The 19,259-nt window shown below is 40.6% G+C and overlaps 3 protein-coding genes across 3 annotated transcripts; 1 reads left to right on the forward strand and 2 right to left on the reverse strand.

Annotated features, from left to right (window-relative positions):
* Positions 1-534: 534 nt before the first annotated feature.
* Positions 535-3,029, reverse strand: ela2 (elastase 2). Its single transcript, XM_085147144.1, has 8 exons — positions 2,901-3,029; positions 2,691-2,779; positions 2,226-2,323; positions 1,930-2,052; positions 1,666-1,802; positions 1,156-1,301; positions 892-1,044; positions 535-622 (listed from the first exon to the last, which is right to left on the reverse strand). Exons 1-8 carry the CDS (start codon positions 2,935-2,937, stop codon positions 605-607), a joined length of 801 nt encoding a protein of 266 aa, XP_085003270.1. The 5' UTR covers positions 2,938-3,029; the 3' UTR covers positions 535-604.
* Positions 3,030-4,267: 1,238 nt separating this feature from the next.
* On the forward strand, positions 4,268-7,328 carry ela2l (elastase 2 like). Its single transcript, XM_085147145.1, has 8 exons — positions 4,268-4,361; positions 4,496-4,584; positions 4,996-5,093; positions 5,200-5,322; positions 5,456-5,592; positions 6,247-6,392; positions 7,002-7,154; positions 7,246-7,328. The coding sequence occupies exons 1-8, from the start codon at positions 4,325-4,327 to the stop codon at positions 7,261-7,263; spliced, it is 801 nt and encodes a 266-aa protein (XP_085003271.1). The 5' UTR covers positions 4,268-4,324; the 3' UTR covers positions 7,264-7,328.
* A 3,422-nt stretch (positions 7,329-10,750) lies between these two features.
* Positions 10,751-17,315, reverse strand: tmem51a (transmembrane protein 51a). Its single transcript, XM_085147143.1, has 3 exons — positions 17,084-17,315; positions 14,349-14,793; positions 10,751-13,891 (listed from the first exon to the last, which is right to left on the reverse strand). Exons 2-3 carry the CDS (start codon positions 14,741-14,743, stop codon positions 13,483-13,485), a joined length of 804 nt encoding a protein of 267 aa, XP_085003269.1. The 5' UTR covers positions 14,744-14,793; positions 17,084-17,315; the 3' UTR covers positions 10,751-13,482.
* Positions 17,316-19,259: the final 1,944 nt, after the last annotated feature.

Raw genomic sequence — 19,259 nt, forward strand, 5'->3', positions numbered from 1 at the left:
CAGAGTAAGGAAAATTATGGTTTGTTTTGTCTTCAGGGGTGTTTCAGATGACTGCAAAATGGTGTCACGAAAACAGATGGATGCTCTCATCCTGCAGCACAAGCAGCTATTTAATAAAAATGAAGCCTGGAGGAAAAGACTGTTCCCAAGAACGACTGGCCTGTTTTCCCAACCTGCAGCTTGTGTGCTTTTCCCTTTGTCATGTAAAGAATTTTGCCTTTCTTGCTCTCCATAATGTATTTTTGCTTTGTGGTTATTCTTCCACACCCTGCCCATAACAGTTCTGTTTTTTGCACATTTTCCACAACAGGATGGAGATTCAATTATTGATGTTTGTGGTGATTATGTTCTGTTCTTTAGCATGTGGTTATTAATTGGGCTATCTTGTAGTCATTACAATAAAATCCATGACTAAATGTGAAAATTGTCTTGCTTGAACAAAATGACATAGGAAGTTGTGTTCACATGCTTAATAAATGTTTAGTTTAAGCTGTTTCCTCACTGCATGACCAAGAAACCACACAGGACTCTGGATTATCCACTGTATGTTTTTTTATTTGATCACTTATCTACCTGCTAAGTTTGACAAAAGCCCGTCCATAGCTTAGTATGAGGTCATCACCTGGACAAAAAAGAAAAAGAAAAAAAAAAAAAAGCATTAAGAGGATGTTTAAAATTGCTCCTGAAAAAGACATGGATCAGTTTCCATGTTCCTAGCTACTGCGAAGTTGAAGGTCAAATTAAAATTAAGATCGGAGTATGGAGCATTTTATAATTTGCGTAATAATTGGCATAAACAAGTGACAGATCATCTTTCTGTTGTAGTTTTGTCGTTTAAAAAAGTATCTTGTGTACTGTGAGATATTTTGAACAAAAGCTTTTTATACTTACAGTGTTGATCCAGGATGTGTAGGCGCTGACCTTGGTGAAGACAGAGGGCTTCTTGTAGTAGTTACAGCCCGCACTTGAGCCAAAGCTCACAATTCCATTGACATCCCAGGAGCCATCAGAATTCTGGCAGTTCAGGGGACCGCCAGAGTCTCCCTAAAAGGCAAATGTGGTCATAGAAAGATGCTCTTGAGGCTAGGACATATTTTCTGATTTAAACAGCGACAAATACTTCAAAGCTGGTGAAATAAACAACATTTGACTCACGTTGCAGCTAGACACAACACCATCTCCACCAGCACAGATCATGTTTGTGGTGACCAGATTGCCCCACCAGTCAGACCTGGAACAGGTGCTGTAATCAACAACAGGAAGAAGAGCCTGCTGCATGATGTCAGCAATAGGGCCTCCAGCTTTAGAGGAGAAAGACAATGCATTCAGATTCAGGGCTAGAGTCAAGATCGCGAGATTCATGGTCAGCACAGTTTGAGAACTACGTTGACAAGACACAGTTTTGATTTAGCTGCGGATTTAAAAACTGCATAAAAAACCCAAACTATTTTGATTTTTATGATGCGAGAGGTCTTTTGTGATACTTTAAAATGTGTATTTTGGGGAATTTTTGTCACTGTAAGCCAGTGACAAGAAGCAACTCACAAGAGAAAATTATCCACAGGAAAACATATTAAAACTTATAAAACACTGCGCTCTGGAGCTTTAAGTGAGCAGCCTTTATAGTTAGTTGAACTTTTATATAGTTACTATAATAGAACTTACTCCACAGACGTCCCCAGCCAGTGACATAGCAGGGAGCACCATTAGGCTGGGTCTCACCAGAGGTAGGAAGACAGGCAGGCGAGATGGCGTTAGTGATTTGAACAGGTGATGACAGTTTGATCAGGGCAATGTCATTGCTAGGGTGTGGATAGAAATGTCATACTTAGAGAGTGCTAACAAGCAGCGATAGCATGAATTAAGTATTTGAAACATAATAACATAGTTTCCAGCCCACAACAGTGTACTGTGGGCTAAATGGCCCACCGAATGTTGTAAGAGTCCCAGTTAGGATGGACAACAATAACAGAAGGGCTGATGGCGATGGAGCCAGACTCATTGGCGGTGTCCAGACTGTGTTTTCCCAGGTAAACTCTGTAGGTGTAACTGCTGCTTGGCCAAACACAAAAACGAAAAGAAAAGTTATGCATTTTTGATATATAAGTTATATATGGCAATATATAACACCCTACGATCTCTACAGTATGCCTGGTTCTGTGCCATATGTGTGCACTCCATTTTGGACGTCTTCCTTTTTTCTTTTTCTTTTGTTTTTGCCATACCCAATGCAGTGAGCAGCAGTGAGGACCCACTCGTTGGAGATCAGAGTACCACCACAGGTGTGATAAAAGTTGTTGCCACTCTTGTACTGCAGAGAGATCTGAGGACAACAAATAACAGCATAGCACAATGAGTTTTAACGGTAAATGGCCTGTATTTGTATAGCGCTTTTCTAGTCCCTAAGGACCCCAAAGCACTTTACACAACCTGTCATCCACCCATCCACACACACACACTGGTGATGGCAAGCTACATTATAGCCACAGCCACCCTGGGGCGCACTGACAGAGGCAATGCTGCCGGACACTGGCGCCACCAGGCCCTCTGACCACCACCAGTAGGCAACAGGTGAAGTGTCTTGCCCAAGGACACAACGACCGAGACTGTCCAAGCTCGAACCAGCAACCTTCCGATTACAAGACGAACTCCCAACTCTTGAGCCACGATCGCCCCAGGTGTACGTATACCTGCCAGGGCCAGCTGTGTGGACGGACATCTTCTCCACCAACCACTCTGGTGAGAATGGGGGGATAGGTGGGGGTGCCGCACCCGTAGGCTAAGAGGAAACAGTGGAAAGTAGGATGATTTCTGATGCTCCACGAGAATCAGAAGTATTACAGCATGTTCACATTTATTTGCCAACACATAACATGATCGTCAAAGACGTATTTGCTTACCACCGACGACAAACAAAGCCAAGAAAATGAACATCATTGTGACTCTCTTCAGTAGAAGTTTAGAGGCACCTGCTATCCCTTATATAGTGAGTTAGCAGGCAGAAATCGCATGTTGCAACATTTCCCTCAGCACAGCAGGTGAAATTTTGGTAGGAAAAACAAATCAACCTTGGAGATAAGTAACCACAGATATCCCCAAATAAACCTTATCTCCCCGTCTCTACCTCTGTGTGAACCATGCAGATGCCTGCTGAATTGGTCACGTCTTTTAAATTTCATACAAGAGAGTCTGAAGCTTGGGTATTAAACAAGTTAGTCCTGTATTTTAACATCAAAGAAAAAATTAATTTTCCATTTTCACACTTAGGTCCATAAATTCTGCCCATAACTACTGGAATAGCACTAGCTCCACATCTAAACCATGCCAAATGGGACCAAATAGAATAATATAAACTGTGCAAGCAATTTCCTAGTTGAAACTCTTGCTTAAATATCTATAATATTATATAATGATTGACAAGTCAAGGGTTTTACAAAAATATTGTAGACGTTTTTATACATGGTGACCCAATCACAGCAGGTCAAAAGTAATTGGATAATTCATTGATAAGCAGTTTTGTGGTGAAACTAGGCTTTTTTTGCCCTCACTAGATAAAAGTTCTGGAGTACACTTTAATTATTCAACCTGCATTATGGTTGCGATTTACTATAACCTTCAATATGTTGTCCAAAGAGATGTAAGTGTAAGTAAAGGAGCTCGGGATTAGGCTGAAAATCCAAAATAAGCCCATCAGAAGGACAGCAATAACTTTAGAAGTGGCCAAATCAACAATCCACTATATTCTTCAAAAGAACGAATGTCCTGGCCAGCTCAGCAACATCAAAAGCCCTGAAAAACCACAGAATTCACAGTTGTACAGGGTTATACTCTCTGCTCAGTTTCAGCCAAATATTCCAATACCGATCAGAGGCACAAGTGCAAATTCTGTGTCACTGTCCAAAAACTAACTGAACATTTACAAGGGTAGTAGTGTGTCAGTGCTACACTAATAATAATGTATTAGTTCATTAGACAGCTGTGTCATTCTGTGTTTTGTTTTTCTTCCTCCACCTACATGAGAGTGGAGCATTTCAAAGGAAATCAGAATAGGGGGCGTTGCAGTAAATATGCAGTAAGGTTCTTTGTGTCTTTGTGTGAACTGCAGCATGTGGTGATAAAGTAAAAACCCTCAAATCCACTGATACGTTTAAAAAAAAAAAACATAAAAAATACTGAACTCGAAAATACTTTGTCCCGTTCACTTAGCTCCACCCAAGCATCAAGGCTTGTCAGAGGCTAAGTTTCCAAGGATTTCTGTTGCGTAACAGTGTGAAAGGTATAAAAATGTCACAAGTTGAATGGAATCTGTGGAGATACAGCCAAGATGAAGTTTCTGGTGCTTGCTCTGTTTGTCGCAGGAGGTAAGGAGCTTTTCAAACACTGCACACAAAAATCTCTTTTTGCAGCTGTCTCTTCAGTGGGTATTTTCTACAAAATTTCACGCAGGTAAACAATGCGCATTTTTTAAAAATCTTTGTCTCATATGTCCCCTCAGCCTACGGGTGTGGGCTGCCTACCGTCCCCCCTGTGACGTCTCGGGTGGTTGGAGGACATGATGTCAAGCCTCACAGCTGGCCCTGGCAGGTAAACACTCAAAACTTTATTCAGAAAAATCTGAATATCATCAACATAAAATGTATTCTGTTAAAGATAGGCAGACTTTATTTACTGCTAGACTGGTAAAGACTGGTATGAAAAGTTATTGAGGCAATTTTAAGCATTATTGGAGGATCTTTAAAAAAAGGTTTACGGTGGTTACAGTACAGTAAATTAAAAGACATAGGAGGATATGGTTTTTAAAAAACTGAAATGCTGCTACAGTTTGGGTGATTTTAGATTATCCAGAGAAATGACCAAGTAACAACAAACACTTTGCAAACTCCCACAAGGGCGAACAGACTGCAACCAGCGTAACAAGCAGCACTCTCATAAAGCACAAAATCAAGCTCAAACATAGCAAAGAGGTAATTCACTGTACTCTTATGTATGTTTTAGGTTTCCCTGCAGTACAACAGCGCGGGTAACTGGAGACACACCTGTGGAGGCACTCTGATCTCTGACCAGTGGGTCCTCACTGCTGCACACTGTATCAGGTATAAGAACCAAGGGTTTTAATCATGCATGCAATTACTAACGATCACAGAAACAAATCTTTTGCTTACACGTATCAGCATTATAATCTGTTCTGTCACCTTGCAGCTCCAGCAGGGAGTACAGAGTGGCACTGGGAAAGCACAACCTGTTAGAGACAGAGGATGGCTCTGTGTTCGTCGGCACCTCTAACATCATTGTGCATGAGGACTGGAACGCCTTTTTTATTCGGTAACATTTTACCGCTACTACTAAGAATTTACCTGCGAGACTTGAATATCAAAAAGATCATGTGCGTTATGTGCATTTCTAATTGTGGGCTGAGTATTTGGTTAAATACAATGTTTAATCATTTCTTGCCCAGTAATGACATCGCCCTGATCAAGCTCGAGTCCTCCGTTAACTTCTCTGATACCGTCATGGCTTCTTGTCTTCCCGAGGCTGAATTTGTGCTCCCCCATAATGAATCCTGCTACATCACTGGGTGGGGTCGCCTGTTCAGTGAGTGCCCTTTTTTTTTTAAGAGAAGCTTTCTTTAATTCTATCCATCCCTTCAAAGCTTCTCAAATAATCATTACCTGACACAACTTGTTATGTAAACTGTCTCTTTCTCTTTTTTCCCCCATGAAGGGAAGACTATACGGATGTTTTTGATAAGTTGATTTTTCTTAGTCAGTTCCTAGTATACAGTATCATCTTAGCATGTTTTTACTTTTTAAATGAAATCTATACACACATACTTTTACTAACTAACATGATGCATTTTTGGTTGTTTAGTGCTTCGTTTTTCTGGAATAAAGAATCATATTTCTGTTATTAATTTGAATCGCACAGTGGGGAATGGAAGTAAGGGCATACTTGGTGTCTTAACCACTAGGTCACCAGGGAACCCAGTCAAAGAAGAGTCAAAAATTCTTTCAGGATCATTCTGCAGACTAATCCATTATAACTATTTTACAATTAAACAGGGATGAGTAATTAATTTTTTACAAGGGGCCACATGAAAAACTGGAACTGTTGTGGAGGGCCCCGGCAATGAGCTTATAAAGAAATAAAAAACAGTATTAAATAGAACTGAGGACCACCCTTTGGCCCCTGGATTCTTTTGTTTGAGATTTTTGTCTGAGATGAACTACGTCTTTGTTGTCCACACAGCCGGTGGTCCCATTGCTGACATCCTGCAGCAGGCTCTCCTGCCAGTGGTGGACTACCCAACCTGCAGTAAGCCTGACTGGTGGGGTTCTCAGGTGAAGGAAACCATGGTCTGTGCGGGTGGAGACGGAGTTGTGGCTGGCTGCAATGTGAGTCTAAAATAATGATTTTCTAATCGCATAAAGTAACACTGTAAGAGTCACACTTTCACACACCAGCTAACTTCAGTGAAACTCAACTTTCCTAAAAGTTCAGAGTGTGCCACACAGACTGTGGAATTAACTCAGTCACACATTTCCACATGCTGTGAATGAAGGGACACATGTTTTTTGTATTTATTCTTCCATCCAATCGTCTCACTTGGCACAACATTTAGCCACAAATAAAAGCTAGTGACTAGCAAGTGCAACTCTCATTCATTTTTAAGCAAAGCTATCATATTTACCAGTCAAAGATTCTCAAATATGAATACTGGCCATTTTGCCTTTGCATTAAAATGAATTAACTGTGGGTTCTGCAAAAGCCAGCGACACAAAACAAGGTGTTATTATAAAGTTATTACTTTTTTATTAATTTTAAGGAAAAGAAAATTAGATCAATGTTTGAAAATTGTATTATATTATTCCCAGTGATGTCACAACCAACAAGAATCTCTGTAATGTGTGATAAGCAATCAGAAAATTGTGGGCATGTCTAAGAAATAACTGCTGAATGTGGAATTCGCACACTGATCACACTGATTCTCCCACCTGACTCAGGGAGACTCTGGCGGTCCTCTGAACTGTATGAACGCTGCTGGAGTCTGGGAGGTTCACGGTATTGTCAGCTTTGGCTCTGGGCTCAGCTGCAACTACCCCAAGAAGCCCACTGTCTTTACCCGAGTCAGCTCTTACATCGACTGGATCAGCTCTGTAAGTGTCCATACGTTTGTGCATCATTTCAATGCTGCTAATACCATTATTTTACTTTAAGTCTAACATTTTTCTATTATCTCTTTCACAGAAAATGGTGACCTATTGAGAGAACAGCTTGGTGGGATGAAAAATGCAAATGCAAATTCTGAAATAAAGAATATATAACCACAATTTTGTTTTGAAAAGTTGCATAATTTTTTGTTTTACCATCTCTGCTTTATTGTAATTTTAGCAGTTTTCTAAAAAATAGAAATAGCAATAAAGTATAACAGAACCTTGCTGAAGGAGTCTGCATATTCATATTTGTTTTATTCTGAAAAATACTTCAGCTATTATGTTTGATCAGTGATACTTGGGTGGTAAAATAGTTTCCACTTTTCAGTGTCCTAGAACACTGATGGGAACTTCTTATCAACAACCACTTGTCCTGTACTTTCCAGTAAGTTTCCAGTATTTGTTTGACTTTCTGCATTGCTGACCCAGTTTCCTAGGAAACAAGAGGGAAGTTGCATGCATACAGTCTGAATGCAAGACCGTTTTAAGCACAAGACAAAGTATACACAACAGTTGATTCTGTTCATCTGGATGTAGTGTTTTCAGTGGGAGAAACATTTCGTCACTCATCCAAATGACTTCTTCAGTCTGAGCTGACTGCAGGTTTTGATATTAATGATCAAGGAACTGACCTCCCAGCCCAGTTCCTTCAGTGCTGCTAGTTTCTGTCATTATGCAAATATGCTGTTTATATATGCTGCGGTCAGCTGAGACTGAAGAAGTTTTGTCATCACTTGGATGGACCCTACAGATCTCTGTAACGTGAAGCAGGCAGCTAATTATTAATCTCCCGGGTCATTCATGATCACACATAAACAAAATAAACATTGTGTCATGGCACAGGCTGGACTGAGATGTTTAATAATTAATCAAGACCCAGAACTATAAAAAGTCAGAACATGAGTCATGTCTTAAACTGCCCTCATATTCAAACACCCTTTCTATGAGTGTATTTACTGAAAATAATCAGTACCAGGAAACACAGCTAACCCTATCGCTCTCAGTCGAGTGCTGTGGTTTCCGACCTCTGCTTGAGGTGGTTGGTGGCAGAGAGGTAAGAATATATTCACCCTCACAGCCTCACAGAGAACAGCATGACTTATACATGTTATTCATTTATTACTAGAGGTATAAAATATGATTCCTTACCTAAGCTCTCGCTCCAGCCAGACAGTAGTGGACACTTTAGCCAAATCCATGGAGGGGACTCTCATGTCCCCTCTCTTGTTCCTTTGGACAGCACACTGCAAGTTCAAATCAAAATCAGATGAACGCTGGCTGTGTAACTAAAACTACAATAAAACACGTTTTTTTAAAAGCTCTCAAGCATAAAGTGGAAAATTTGGGTGTATTTATTATGGAAAATATGTTTATTAGGTGTTTCAATAAACAAATCGTTAAATTATCTATCTGTGGCAGCTTTAACTGTTCAGCATGGGCTTTTAGCACTGATTTATGAGCCAAATTAAAGTACTGTGTCAGTGCCAGTACTCCACCATGAACAAAATACGACAAGTTTAGATTTTTCTGTTAGTTGTCAGGGCTGCTGAGCACATTAACAGGATAGCTTCTTTAGCATCAGCAAGGATATCTGTCACCAGCAGCATGCAGTAAAGTCTGAACTTCACAAAAAAGAGAATATGTAGTCAGAAAATAGCTTACTAAAAGGACGAGATCTCAAAGATATAAGCTTGAGAGCCAATTAAAATTGTTTAGCCACCAAACAACCGTGCATTAACCCCCCGCAAGTGCAGTCACCATCAGTTTAATTGCAGTTTTCTCTTTTCTTAAAAACATATTAACCCCCAAATATTTCATACTCAATTAAAACTATCAGCACAAAGGCAAAGGAAGAAGTGCAGTGACTTATGTCCCCATATGTCTATGTGCTGTGCTAAAAAGATATGAAGTTAGAAGGCTGAGCAGTTCGGCCTTGTGCCACAAGGTGGGGTAGCAAGCCAGTGTGGCAAGCAGCCTGCAGTCCAAACTGGAAGACATGCCAGTGCATCTGGAAAGCAGCCATCATCGCCACCAACACAAACCCCCAGAAAGAAACTGCACTCTGCTGTAAAGAAAAGAAACGATAAGACAGAAGTAAAACAGCAACAAACACAGCCTAAATGTCTAATTGTTGATTCAATGACTCTAGGACTATCCACTTGCCACGAAGTTCATTATGTGGCACAGCTACAATTGATTTAGAAGTACCATTTAACCTAACAAAAGAAACAAGCTCCAGCCGAAAAAGAAAATTTGAACCCAGGACCATTTTGCACTAAAGTGATAATGCTAGCAATTTCAACAACCTGGATCTCGGCTCAAATAAAGCATTTTCATGTTTTTTACAACTAGACTGCACATCCAAAATAATAAGAATAATAAAAATATTAATAATAATACACTAAAATGTTCTGGTTAATCACTGCCACCTGATAGTGAACATTTTAGTTACATTTTGCGATGTAACTAAGTGTGATCACACTTAGAAATCCAGCACGTGCTTTGTGGGGTGTTGTTTATGAAAGACGGGCATGCTTGATTTGTTATAAGTAAAGGTTTTTGTATATCATTGTGATTGTACCTACTCTTGCTCAGTTTGATGCCTCTAGCACAAATTGTGAGTGTCTTTTAGAAGCCAGCTCCCTTTAGCCAAGTGAGCTCCAGCCATACGACAACTACATCAACAACATGATGAACAGCTTCCTATTGTGATTACTTTACACACATTAACAATGCGACACTGAGCTGACAAAAGCACTGCCTCACAAATCCAGGAAGGGTGTTTCATTCTAAACTAAACTCACGAGTACTCTTGATTAGGTTTGTCAGTATTAAGAATGACTTAATGTGGTTTTTGTCAGTAAAATTAAACCATTGTGTGTCAGAATAAATGTCAAATATATAATGGTGTCCTTTAAATTTGGCAACATAATTACACCTTGCTAGTGCCAGTTTGGGCCTCCTTTCGCCTTCAGAACTTCCATTATTCTTCATGGCATAGATTCAACAAGGTGCTGGAAACATTCCTCAGAGACTTTGGTCCATATTTAGCATGATAGTGTCACAGTGCTGCAGATTTGTTGGCTGCACATCCATGAGATGAATCTGTCATTCCACCGCATGTCAAAGGTACTTTATCTGGTGTCTGTGGATGATGTGGAGATGCTCTCTGAATACTCTGTTCCCTTTCTATAAGCTTGAGGCAGTCTGGCCATTCTCCTCTGACCTCGATGCCGCTCACTGGATATTTTCTCTCTTTCAGACAATTCTCGGTAAACCTCAGAGATGACTCTGTGGGAAAATCCCAGTAGATCAGCAGTTTCTGAAATACTCGGACCAGCCCATCTGGCACCAGCAGCCATGCCACGTTCAAGGCACTTAAATCAAGTTTCTTTCCCATTCTGATGTTCAGTTTGAACTCCAGCAGGTTGTCTTGACTATGTCTACATATCAAATGCACAACTGCTACCATGCCACTGGCTTATTAAATATATGTATGAACAAGCAACTGATGTGTATGCAGTGTCATGAGTGTATAAGTTAAGTATAAGGGAGAAAATAGGAATTTTATGTATTCAACAGATTATGTCGGTCAGCATAAATGCACAAAGATATACGTTACAGAACACCAATTAACAAACAATTATTTATTCATTTTTTTATAAAATATTAATGTGATAAATTTGTTCAGTCTTCAGAAAAAACTCATTATCAAAAAAACTAAACAAAAAAAAAAATACAAATTATCATAGAAATGCATGGTTTCACAGTGTATCTACAATAAAAAAAAGAAAAAGAAAAAAAAGAAATGCAATAAATGAAACTGACAACATTTTTTTCCAGGAACTCATCTATATAAAAGTATAAAAATCAGTTATGTAGTTAATTGGTCATTAGCAAATGAGGTACAATGTTCATGTCTGCAGCACACAAGGTGGTTTTAAAAAAAAAACAAAAAAAAACACTGTAGATGAATTGCAATAACTGATCTCTAGTGACACGATAACTGTGCAGTATACTGTATAGTCAGTTGGTATCCTTATGCATTTATCAGAAACAATATAAAACTGGATAATGAAGAGTCTAATTGAAAATGTCACTTTCCTTACAAAAAAAAAGTGAGCTGTGCAACTTCACAATATTAGTAACACTTAATGCAATTAATAAGTCATACAATTAAGCTTCAGCTGTCTGTCACGAAGAAGAAATCAAAGTGTTTATACAGCTGCTGACCAAACCATTCCCAACGCATCGGCGTGTCTTCTATTTCGGCACCTTTGCTGCACACTTTTAAGCGAAGGCAAGTATACGAGTTGAGCTGCGATCAGCAAACAAGTGAGAATAGCTGGTGTTATGTTGGCACAGCTGCACACAGTCACAGAGTCTTTCTGTTTCCGTGTAGAACGCGAACAAAAACAAGCCCAGAGAAGCAGACTACACAGCTGCCTTCACAACTCGCCGTTCACCATGGCTACAGGCAAAAGCTCTCAACTATTCACATGTTCCATCAGTTTGCCTCAAACACTCCCTACTGTGTTTGCTGTTAGAGCATTGCAACGCTACGTTAAAAGAGCAACACTAGAGCTGAATCGAGTTCAACCAATGTGAATGAGATGTTTTAGGAAGTGCTTTTCTGAGTAGAAGGTGTTTAAACTGCACTTTACTGCATACAGCTGAAGGGCAAACTTGCAATTAGCTGCCACTGTCAAAAGACTGCATAAAACGAGAAACTGAGTTCCCCGGAAAATTTCTTCTTCCTAGAAAGTCTCTTCTCTTGAACCATCATGACTTTAATGCCGGCAAATTCCGCTGCTTTAGTGTAAACATGAGTTTTAATGATTACGACCTCCCAAGGGTTAAATTGGACCAGGGCCTTGTGCTCTTCCCCGTCACCAGACATCCTCCCATCCTCATCCTCTTCCTAAAACACATTTGGCCAGTTTACGCCTGAAACACCCATGGCTGTACCTTAGCAAACAGTTTAGTCCAACCTGTATGCCAGCTGCACTGTACATGACTGGTTACGTTTGAGAAGTTGTTAGACAAGCACATTTTTTATTTATTTTTTTAAATGGTTCCTCTTCTCATCAAAATTCTTCTTAATACAGTTCAATAACTCAGTAAATGATACTAAAATCCAGCAAAGCACTGATTTTGGACTATTTCACAGTTGGTAAAAGAAAAAGCAAAGAACAAACAACCTGGACAACTTAAAAAGTCAAACAGTATCCTTCAGCAAGCCTGTTTCACCTGCCTTGGGTGAAGCAAACCTGCAGAGAGTTTCTTTCAAAAGAGCCTTTCAAAAGAGAAAACTAGGATTTCTATTTTGGGGGAAATAAACATACTACCATGGAACCATAACCAAAGATTCAACAAGGGATGCTTGAAATGCAGCAGACAGACGCTAATAAAGCTTTGTTTCATGTTGGTTCAGTAGCAAAGCTTCCGAAAGAGTATCGTTGAGTAGAAAATGTGTAAAGAAACCCCCAGTACCAGGTTTCAGCTTTTTGAGGCAGAGACATAAAAGAAACCCTCCAAATCAAAGTCCAGTAAAACAGAAGCCATCATTACAAATGTAGAGACTGGATCTACAAAGCTCTGCAGACCCTCACACACGCCAATTAAGACGCATCGAAATTCATTTGATCCTAACCTCGAGAGGGCCGGGGGTGGGAGCAATACTATTGATAATGAGGGAGAGTTTCTGTGCAGCCTGATAGAGGTCAAGCCACCAAAGTGCATACAATACTCAGGCGCTGTGGAGCTTACAATTGGTAAACTACAGGCGGTGCTAATCCTAAGGATTCCAAGTCCTAAATGGTAGCTATATCTATTCAAATTCTCAAAACTTCACCCCACCCCCCTCTCTTGTGTCTTAGGCTCTCTTTCACCATCAACTCACCCATACAGTCAGTGTACAGTGGAGGCCAGTAACATAACGGTAATTTATTAACAGAAACCTACAATAATATTAAAAAAAACAAAACATGCATGTGCAGTTTCCTCAATCCAATGTGCCACAGTCTGATAAAGATGTGTCACAGTAAGCAAGGATGCAACAAGTATGTCCTTTACTGCCTGTATCCACTTCAGAGATCCAAAGTTTTCTTCCGTTCAGTGCTTTGGATTTCTTTGGCATGATGATTACTGTTGAACAGAGATTGTATTTTAATGCCACTGGCCGCATTCTTCAACAAGCCATATTCCAGGTCTTGGCTTGCAAAGGCTGATCAAAATCCACCAAATCGTTCCAAACATTATCAGCTCCATCTTAAAGCGGCGGCACTTTATCATCATACTGCGGTGGGGGGGTGAGTGGTTCAATACTGAATCCAGCTGTGGGCTGAGAGTTATCAATGTTTTTCATGTGCAGCTTCTCCGATTTAATCCTGCGGATACTGATAGGGAGAAGCTTAAGGTTATTTTTCCCAGGTCTATGGTTTGATGCAGAAACAGCAGAAGCAGGAGGACCACTCGAATCCACGGCAGGCTGAGATCTGCTAACTGTGCCCTCTGACCCCTCGTTCTCGTACTGCACACCATCCACTTGCACCAGGTCGTCGTAGGAAGGCAGCTGGGAGACGCTCGGGCGAAGGCTGCTCTGAGTGACTGGATACTGGCCACTGCATACCGCCTCCTCGTAGGTGGGCACCGCATAACGCTGGGCTTGCTGCTCAGCACTGTAAACATTTATGGAAATGCAAGAATAGAAATGGTACACTTTAATTACACATACTATTTAAATGCATACACATTATAATCACACAATGACTGGTCCTGCACTAGTGTTGACTCACATGCGTGGGAGATGATATAGCTTATATCAGAGTTGACAAAGTGATTGCCCTGATGTCTAACCCTGAGATTTACACTGCTGAAAAAGAACTTCAGCTATCGTGAGAATAAATGTTGCTGCCTTTAAAGAAATTCTTGAGCAGGCAATAAAAACCACAAGCAGATCTTTCTCACATGTTTTCAGTTTTTAAAAAAAACCTCTCTGGGAGCGTGCTGAATACAATTAACTGAATTTGAGATTCTCTTAATAGACACAAAAAAAATATGAAGAAGTCATCTTGGAAAAAAAGCCCTAATTTTTAAAAGAAGTCAAAAAGTGATTTAGTCAGTCATGAAACTCACGTTTCCCTTTGCTCCTGGTCCCTTCCTGGTGCTCCGCTGTGGTTCTGGGCCTCCCGGAGTTGTTGCTCCCTCCGTTTGTTTCTCATTCCCAGACATAGTGACAGCAGGAGCATAGCCACTCCGCAGCCCGTCAAGACGAAGGCCACAGAAGACGCCTTATTTTTCCTGCCTTCACCTGCCGGGTCGCCGCCGCTGCTGCTATTGCCAAGTGGTGTTGCAGGTACCACACTCCACACAATCATCACAATACCAAGGGCGATAAGCCCAACCCCCAAAGCACACAGGGCATACTGGGAACCGGAGTTTCCATTGATTTCGCCGCTGGTGTTGTTGTTACTGCTACGAGCCTGTTCGTGGCCAAGAGTGCCTGGTGGTCCCCCCACAGTGGAACGCATCTTGACAGTCCCTAGATTTCAGTCAGAGCAGCTGCAGACGAAGTCAGAAACTGTAGAGAGAAAGTTACAAGGGGGTGGACACAGAATGAAAATCCCGAGAGACATAGAATATGTCAGAGAACAGAAGAGAAACAGAAACACATTTAAAGTTTCTAATGTGGAAATAGTTTCTTTAAAAAGTGGCTGTCTGTGAGGTTGTGTTTCAGTAACATCAGTAGATGAAGGCTCTAAAGGATATTGACTATGTTTTCCAAAAGTTAAAAGCAGAGTCTTGCAGAGGTAAAGTGTGAAGAAGAAAAAAACAAACACTTTTTGATCCGTCGTGCTGAAAAGGCAACTGATACAAACAGAATGTCTTTCCTAAAATTGCATCCAGACTCAAAGGGATTTTTCTGTTGTTGGACAACTTTTATACTTGGAAAGGTAAAAAATGTGAGGCACGTCAGCATTCAGCACGCTGCACATATTAGCTGCCTGACAGAGATACGCAAAGTTAGGCAGGGCTATTTGTCCTGATTGCTTTGGCCTTTGCACAGCTACAAAAAGGTCATTTTCCTAATCAATAGTGGCACACAGTATGGGAGGGGGGGATGGATTAAACCTGCCAGGGACAAGAAGCTTGCACTCCAGCTTTAAAAACTGTTAGCCTCATTTAGGGAGATGGTCAAATTCAGATCAAAGTGTTGACCCACAAGTAAGTAATAAGGTTATAGATTGCACTCCTGAACCGAAATTATTAATTATATATGGCAATATATATATGCATTTATAGTGAGGAGATCAGCATCGTGAGGGTTTAATTCATAGCCTCACCTTACGCCAAAATAGTTGAATATAATGGAAATTTGGCAGCGACCTAAAAAAGAAAAATCTGACATGTAAAGGAGCTGATCATCATAATTTCTGGACATATTAAGTTCCTCACCAGCTCTGAACACGCCGTTAATGTGTTCCCGAGGATGAATTACGAGCCTCCAAAACTCCCGTAGTTGTAGTAGCAGGAAGCCTAACTCAACTCTCAATAGTTAGAGCTCTCCTTAATAAATAAGCGGCATTTCTCAAGGTATTACCGAACATGTTACTTCTGCCCAGAGATTTGTTCTTTATATGCATCCATTTTTCAAAGAAACCCACAGAACATGAAATTCACTGAAGCAAGATTCCATCAAGGCCGCTTCCAGTAGGTGTGCTGAATGGGGGAAAAAAAAAATTACAGCAGACTCACAAAGTCACATCATAAGGAGCTACACTCATTAACTTTAAATGGGCAGATAAAGATTATTACAGCCCTGTAAAAAATAAATAAATCTGTACAACATCATCATCCCGTAATTTACATAGAAATATACAGGGTTTCTGTGTCAACCTACTTTTTTTAATAATCCAATTATAATAAATAAGCAGTTTTGTGTTCATATTTAAAACCATAACCAAACATTAAATCAAACATTGCCCTACAAATTAAAATAATTCTCTGAAGCGCAGTGAGCATGACCAATAAGCACACTTGCACATGTGCTGCATGATTTTATTTCGCATGCTTTAGAAAGTGCAGGACGACTACTAGGGACTGTAAATAAATTAGGACAAAAGCGCAAAAGAAATGACCTCGAACCACTCAGGAATGTCATCGCGAAATACCCATACTATGGATCCATCCATGGATACAATAATAACAGTCTGTCTGGTTGGTAAACGTGCCCAGACCTGCTGCACTCTAAAGTAGCCAATTAAGTGAGCCCCCCTCCTCCCCATTCCCGTTCTAAGGAATGCATGGCATGAGAGTGAATCCAGCTCATCATGACAGCTGCAAATGCAGATATCACGTCCTACTTTTCAAAAAGTTGTGCAGTTGAGACGTGCAAAGTGAGGTCACATGTTATTGACTTGCTCAAGGGTAGTTACAGACCAATCTAACAAGTTTATTTCACCAAACAACGCAGTAACACATTAACAGGCCTGCCCACTAGAAAAGCAATCCCTCCACAGGCCCGGGCACAACATATTTCTAGTGATGTTGTCGTCATTGTCACCTAATCTAAAAAAAAAGTCAACTCGACTCTAAACTAAACCAACTCAAGCTACTAATATAACTTTAGCACTCGGGTGAGTTTGACTAAATATGACTCACAGCTGGAAAAAAATGCCCGCGTTCGTGCCAACAATGGGACTCTTTCTTACTTTGAACCCGGGAGATAAGTAATGAGGAAAACTCAAACTCTCGGACAAACACCCTTTGAGAAGAAATGATTAAATAATGAGTCGTTCGTGTAACTTTTAGTAACATTTAGCGATACATAGTAACACTTCAGCGAGCCACTTTAACGACGTGCCACTCACCTCTGCATCCTAAGTGACTCCTCTTCGTGTTCTGCCTGAACTTGGGAGCTGCGCTGTTTATTATCGCACTCTGTCGACACTGGCATGACTTTATGAGGCATAATTTGGTGACAAATAACGGTTAACGACCAGGAAGTTTTCTCTGAGAAGGATGGGCCCGGTCACAGAGAAAGCCGGAAGGAGGGGGCTCCAGCCACTTAGACTTCCAGTTTCATTAACTCTTTCGCTCTCGGCTCGTTAATAGACGGAGTCAGGGTGGTTATTCACTGTCACACATGCTGTCCCCTCCCCTTATCTACTGTACAAAAAGCCGGGAAATACACTTTGGCAGTTAATGATCTATTATTGCTTGCGACATAAAGGAAACATGGGAAACATTTGTTTGCAAATGCACAAAAATATAAACCGGAAACATCTGGCCTTCGCACAAGTCCTTAATGACTTAAAAGACAAAAGACCTATTTAATACTGAAGTCAATTTGATTTCAGTTTAACAGATAGGCGTTGAGCCAACAACAACAGACCACCTTGTTGTAATTTACTAACACACAATCAGAGCTAAATGGATAAAAACATACGTACATAAGGTAGAAAACTAAGCTTTCAACCCAGCCCAGAGTAATAAAATTAATGGGTAATAAAATTAATGACGACATTTATAGTTTCAGGGTCCAGTACAAGGTTTAGTTTGATTTTTTTCTTAACAGACTTGCCCAGTTAAGCATGGCAGTGTGATAATAAGCGTTCATGCGCATAATGTCCCTGGAGTTGAAGCATTTAAATGAAATTGTTTTTTGCAGTTTCAGTAGGTAGGTAGGTAGGTAGGTAGGTAGGTAGGTAGGTAGGTAGATAGGTAGATAGATAGATAGATAGATAGATAGATAGATAGATAGATAGATAGATAGATAGATAGATAGATAGATAGATAGATCGATCTAGCCATCAATATCAGTCATTAGATCATTTATCTACTCCTGTGGTCAGCTGGGATAAAAAACCTGCCCACAGGAGGAGATAGATGTCACTAATGTCAAGACACTAAACCTTCTCACAATGCACAGAGTGCTCCACCCTAATTCAAATGCCCTGAGGTTATATGAGCAATGGAAAGAGAGAGGGCGTGGATTAATGAGTGTGAGCCATAATCCCAGATGAAGCACGGAGAATTCACAAATACATCAGGAATATTTCCCCCTGAGATGAGCTGTTCCAGGAATGCTTTGGGCAGCTGAAGACAGATGGTGATTAGGAACAGGAAGGGGAACTATAACAGAGGACCTGAATGGGATGTACCATCAACTGACAGAGGAAATGGCTGATATCAAAAATGGATGGAAAAGGATAGCTTAAAGGACAACACACAAGTTTGATCATGTCAGAACAAGAACAGGCCCCATGCCCCAGATCCATAGACACAGAAGCCAATGGGACCCAATTTGCAGACTGTGCAAAGGTGCCCCAGAATCACACACACTGATAGGCACAGCCAAGTAGCTGGGATAGTGTACAGGAACATCTGTGCTGTATATGGACTAGAGGTCCCCAATTTCCAATATGAAACACCATTAAAGATGGTAGAGAACAACAGGGTTAAGGTCCTGTGGACAGACAACAACTCCTAGCCAGCAACCAGACATAGCGGTGGTTGACAAGGAGCAAAAGACAACAGTTGTGATAGGGCCTGCAATCCCAAGGGACAGCAACATCAAGAACAGGGGACACGAGAAAACAGAGAAGTATCAGGGGCTGAAGGAACGAGTGGAGCAGACGTGGAAGGTTAAGTCCAAAGTGGTCCCAGTGTCACAGTGTAAGAGCTGTAACCCCCAAATCAGAAGAGTGGTTTCAGCAGATTTCAGGATCTCGGTCTGGAGTCTCAAACTACCAGCATGTGTATGTGTGTGTGTGTACTATTAATAATAATCAAAGCTCAAAGTCATTTTCAAAGACAAGGCCTACCTGTGTAACTCAAGGAAGTGGCAGGAGGAATTTCTCTCTTTGCCCTTTTTTATCTTCAGCATACACAGTAGTTTGCATGAGTCATTCCAATCTCAAACAGATTAAAAATTATCTATAAAAATGCAAATGATTTGTTGTTTTACAGCCAGTGAGATTATTAAACGTCAGAGACACAGCCCTGTTTCAAGTCCCGATAATCAGTGACTTTTACTTCTTTGTA

This window comes from Neolamprologus multifasciatus, chromosome 20, assembly GCF_963576455.1.
Source record: "Neolamprologus multifasciatus chromosome 20, fNeoMul1.2, whole genome shotgun sequence".
Classification (NCBI taxonomy): domain Eukaryota; kingdom Metazoa; phylum Chordata; class Actinopteri; order Cichliformes; family Cichlidae; genus Neolamprologus; species Neolamprologus multifasciatus.

Bases quoted from the DNA above. Each gene is read 5' to 3' on its own strand.
- tmem51a (XM_085147143.1), bottom strand. From the start codon at position 14,743: ATGCGTTCCACTGTGGGGGGACCACCAGGCACTCTTGGCCACGAACAG. The intron at 13,892-14,348 runs GTGAGTTTCATG...AAATGTTTACAG, and splicing joins GACCAGGAGCAAAGGGAAAC to TGCTGAGCAGCAAGCCCAGC.
- ela2 (XM_085147144.1), bottom strand. From the start codon at position 2,937: ATGATGTTCATTTTCTTGGCTTTGTTTGTCGTCGGTG. The intron at 2,324-2,690 runs GTATACGTACAC...TGTTGTCCTCAG, and splicing joins CACACAGCTGGCCCTGGCAG to ATCTCTCTGCAGTACAAGAG. The intron at 1,803-1,929 runs GTGGGCCATTTA...TCCACACCCTAG, and splicing joins TGGGACTCTTACAACATTCG to CAATGACATTGCCCTGATCA.
- ela2l (XM_085147145.1), top strand. From the start codon at position 4,325: ATGAAGTTTCTGGTGCTTGCTCTGTTTGTCGCAGGAG. The intron at 4,585-4,995 runs GTAAACACTCAA...TGTATGTTTTAG, and splicing joins CTCACAGCTGGCCCTGGCAG to GTTTCCCTGCAGTACAACAG. The intron at 6,393-7,001 runs GTGAGTCTAAAA...CACCTGACTCAG, and splicing joins GAGTTGTGGCTGGCTGCAAT to GGAGACTCTGGCGGTCCTCT.